Raw genomic sequence first — 3,897 nt, forward strand, 5'->3', positions numbered from 1 at the left:
CTCCAGCCGCTCAAGGTCCTTCTGGGAGTGAGAGGCCCAAAGCTTACCCTGGGATTCAAGCTCTGGCCTCCCCAGTGCTGGATTTTCTGGATTTTCTGGAGGTCCTAGGTGGTGTGTAGAAAAGAGCTGTGGTGATAAACCCTGACCTGTGCCAGCAGAGACATTGCAGGAGGAGCTGTTCAGGAAGAACCCCCCCCTTGTTCCCTGTGCCTCCCCAGGTTTGGGATGTACATTCCCTTCCTCCAGCTGAACTGTGACCTCCGGAAGACGGGGCTCTTCTCCCAGGTGGCCACCATCGGTCCCAGGGAGACCACTGAGGTGAGCTCCAGGGGCAGGGACTACCTGGCTGTGCTGAAGGAGACCTGGAAGCAGCACACTCGGCAGATGTACGGCGTGGAGGCCATGCCCAGCCACGCCTGCTGCCTCTCCCCAGACCTCATCCGCAGCGAGGTGGAGTACCTGAAGATGGACTTCAACTGGAGGATGAAGGAGGTGCTGGTGAGCTCCATGCTCAGTGCCTACTACGTGGCCTTCGTGCCCGTCTGGTTTGTGAAGGTGAGGAGAGGGTGGTGGGGAGCTGGACTCTGGGCTACAGGTTTTTTTTCTCTTCTCAGGTGGAGCGTGGGAGGGGTTAGTGAGGGGGCTGGTGTGTGTGTGTGCACTGGATCCAACCCACTTACAGAGAGGGGTGAGAAGTAAGAAGCAAAACCCTCTGGGTTTGCTCTAGGCTTCAGGTAACAGAGGACAGTGTTGGCCTGGTGGAGTGTGGTCTGGCTGCCATGAGGCTGCACCCATCAGTCTCCCTCCTGCCACCCTGTGAAGCTGGGAGGGCTCCAGACCAACCAGTCCTATCCACCCTGACCTTCTGTGAGGACAGAGCTGTAGGACAAGGGAATTGACTTTAAGAAGGGAGGCTGTGTGAAGGAGGATGGACCTTGGGAAGGTTCTCAGCTGGTTCCATTTAAGTTCTTGTGTGTTGTACAATGACACAAATGTCCCACAGTAAATCTGTGAGGCCTCAAGGATGAGCCCGTGTCCCCTTCCCCTGGGGGGCTGGTGCTCCCACTGGCTGCCAGCTGAGCTCGGGGAGCATCAGGAGCTATCCCTGGGTTTGGGGAGGGAGAATCATGGGGTACCTGTTCCCCTGGGGTGTGCTGGGGAGTTGGGCACCACCACACCTTCTTCTTGTCCCCCCCAGAACACCCAGTACTACGACAAGCGCTGGTCCTGCGAGCTGTTCCTGCTGGTGTCCATCAGCACCTCAGTGATCCTCATGCAGTACCTGCTGCCTGCACGTTACTGTGACCTGCTCCACAAGGCTGCAGCTCACCTGGGCTGCTGGCAGAAGGTCGACCCAGCCCTCTGCTCCAACGTGCTGCAGCACCAGTAAGGGTCCTGCTCCTGGGGCTAGGGTGGGAGCTTTCTCTTAGCTGGTCCAAACAGGCTGGATGGGGAGCTCAGCTCTCCAGCCATCTCCTTTTATTGCTTTAAGGAGGACATGGAGCTGTTGGAGCAGGTCCAGGGGAGGTCACAACAGTGACCTGAGGGCTGGAATCCCCTTGCTGTGAGGCCAGGCTGAGAGTTGGGCTTGTTCAGCCTGGGGAACAGAAGGCTCCAGGGAGACCTTCTTGGGGCCTTTCAGGACTTCAAGGGCCTTATCAGAAAGATGGGAACAGACTTTTTAGCAGGGCCTGTTGGGACAGGACAAGGGGGGATGGTTTGAAACTAAAAGAGGGAGATTTAGACTAGACAGAAGAAATTTTTGGCACTGAGGGTGGTGAGCCCCTGGCCCAGGCTGCCCAGAGAGGTGGTCGCTGCCCCATCCCTGGAACCATTCCAGGTGAGGCTGGGGGGTTCTGAGCACCCTGCTCTAGCTGCAGATGTCCCTGCTCCCTGCAGGGGGTTGCACTAGATGACCTTGAAAGGTCCCTTCAACCCAAACCAGTCTGTGCAAAGAAAACCATGAGAAAGAAAAAGGAAAGCAGAGTTGTTGGCTGACACATCCAGCAGCTCTCAGACATTCCCTGTGCTGCCCACTGCCGAGCTCAGCCAGCAGATCCGAGTCTTGGCAAGGCCCCTGCTGCTTCTGGCCACAGCTAACCTGCCATTTGTCACCCCTGGAGGTCACCTGCCTCTGTGGGACAAACCCTGCCCTCCCAAATGCCACTCTCCTGCGGGAGCAGCTCGTGGGGTCGTCCTGGCTGGTGCTGGGGAGGCAGCGGGTGCCCCGTGAGCCGTGGAGGTGGCTGGAAGAGCTCTGCTTGCTCCCTGCAGGTGGACAGAGGAGTGCATGTGGCCCCAGGGGGTGTTGGTGAAGCACAGCAAGAACGTCTACAAGGCTGTGGGTCACTACAACGTGGCAGTGCCCTCGGACGTCTCCCACTTCCGCTTCCACGTAAGGTCCCTGAGGTGCAGGGACATTCTCCCCTTGTCCCCCACACTTCAGGCTGCCCGAGGGCTGCCCCTGGGCTGTGGAACGAGCAAGGCTTGGTGCAGCACTTCACATCAAACCCACATCTCCCCTTGGTGCTGCCAGGAGGGTGACACTGGCCCCCTGCAAACCAGGGCGCTGTCCAGAGCCACCAGTGGGTAAATGTTGTGTCTCCAGAGGGGATCCCAGAGGAATCCTCACCAGCCTCTCTGCTCACTTGTCCTGTCAAGAACATGACCCAAAAGGTCTGAACTTCAGCTGGTCAACAGCTGGCTGAATATGAGCCAGTGTGTGGCCAAGGTGGCCTCCTGGCTTGGAGCAGCACTAGTGTGGCCAGCAGGAGCAGGGCAGGGATTGTCCCCCTGGATTCAGCACTGGGGAGGCTGCACCGCAAAGCCTGGGGTTAGTTGTGGGCCCCTCACTCCGAGAAGGACCTTGAGGGGCTGGAGCGTGGCCAGAGAAGGGCAACAGAGCTGCTGGGGAAGGGTCTAGAGCCCAAGGGTGGGGAGGAGCAGCTGAGGGAGCTGGGGGTGCTGAGCCGGGAGCAAAGGAGGCTCAGGGGAGGCCTTCTGGCTCTGCACAGCTCCTGACAGGAGCCTGGAGCCAGGGGGGGGTCGGGCTCTGCTCCCAAGGAACAAGGGACAGGACAAGAGGAAACAGCCTCAAGTTGCCCCAGGGGAGGTTGAGGCTGGACCTGAGGAACAATTTCTTGCCCTGGAGGGTTGCCCAGGGCTGTGCCAGGCTGCCCAGGGCAGTGGTGGAGTCCCCACCCCTGGAGGGGTTTCCAAGCTGTGGAGATGTGGGGTGAGGGACATGGGGCAGTGGGGACCTGGCAGTGCTGGGGGAAGGGTTGGACTCAGTGACCTTAAAGCTCTCTTCCCACCAGAACAACTGTGATCCCATGACCTCACTCGATGCCTTACTGACCTCTCTCTCCTCCAGTTCTTTTTCAGCAAACCACTGAGGATCCTCAACATCCTGATCCTGCTGGAAGGAGCCGTCATCTTCTACCAGCTTTACTCCCTGATTTCCTCAGAGAAGTGGCACCAGACCATCTCACTGGCTCTGATCCTCTTCAGCAATTACTACGCCTTCTTCAAGCTGCTGCGGGACCGTCTGGTGCTGGGCAAGGCCTATTCCTACTCTGCCAGCAGGCACTCAGAGCAGAAGTTCAATTAAACCTCTTGCACTGATGCTGGGCTTGTTACAGAACAAACAGAACAAGAAACCCTCAGAGCTTTGTATTTTTGTTACCACTGCTTTTTTTTTTTTTCTTTGATAACTGATGTAATTAAAAGGAAAAAAAAAAAAAAAACACATATTTTTTTACTCCCAACAGTTGTTTTGTGTGGTTGTTGTCTGGTAAAATACCCCCCTCCCCCCCGTGAAGGTCTCCTCCTCCTGTTTGCTTTAGAGGGGGACAGTTTATGAACTCCCCAAAGGGTTTTGAGGGTGTGAGGCTGGAG

The 3,897-nt window shown here is 57.3% G+C and overlaps 1 protein-coding gene across 1 annotated transcript in view; it reads left to right on the plus strand.

The window, feature by feature from the left end:
* Window positions 1-3,767, plus strand: part of TMEM39B (transmembrane protein 39B) — a gene marked incomplete at its 5' end in the record, with an annotated part of 6,063 nt that extends 2,296 nt beyond the window's left edge. The window contains 4 exons of the mRNA XM_008939221.1: window positions 219-555; window positions 1,199-1,386; window positions 2,275-2,395; window positions 3,374-3,767. Coding sequence (XP_008937469.1) covers window positions 219-555; window positions 1,199-1,386; window positions 2,275-2,395; window positions 3,374-3,610 — 883 coding nt within the window. The remainder of the gene's footprint in view (window positions 1-218; window positions 556-1,198; window positions 1,387-2,274; window positions 2,396-3,373) is intronic.
* Between the last annotated feature and the right edge of the window lie 130 nt (window positions 3,768-3,897).

Source organism: Merops nubicus, unplaced genomic scaffold (assembly GCF_000691845.1).
Source record: "Merops nubicus isolate BGI_N331 unplaced genomic scaffold, ASM69184v1 scaffold15594, whole genome shotgun sequence".
Classification (NCBI taxonomy): Eukaryota; Metazoa; Chordata; class Aves; order Coraciiformes; family Meropidae; genus Merops; species Merops nubicus.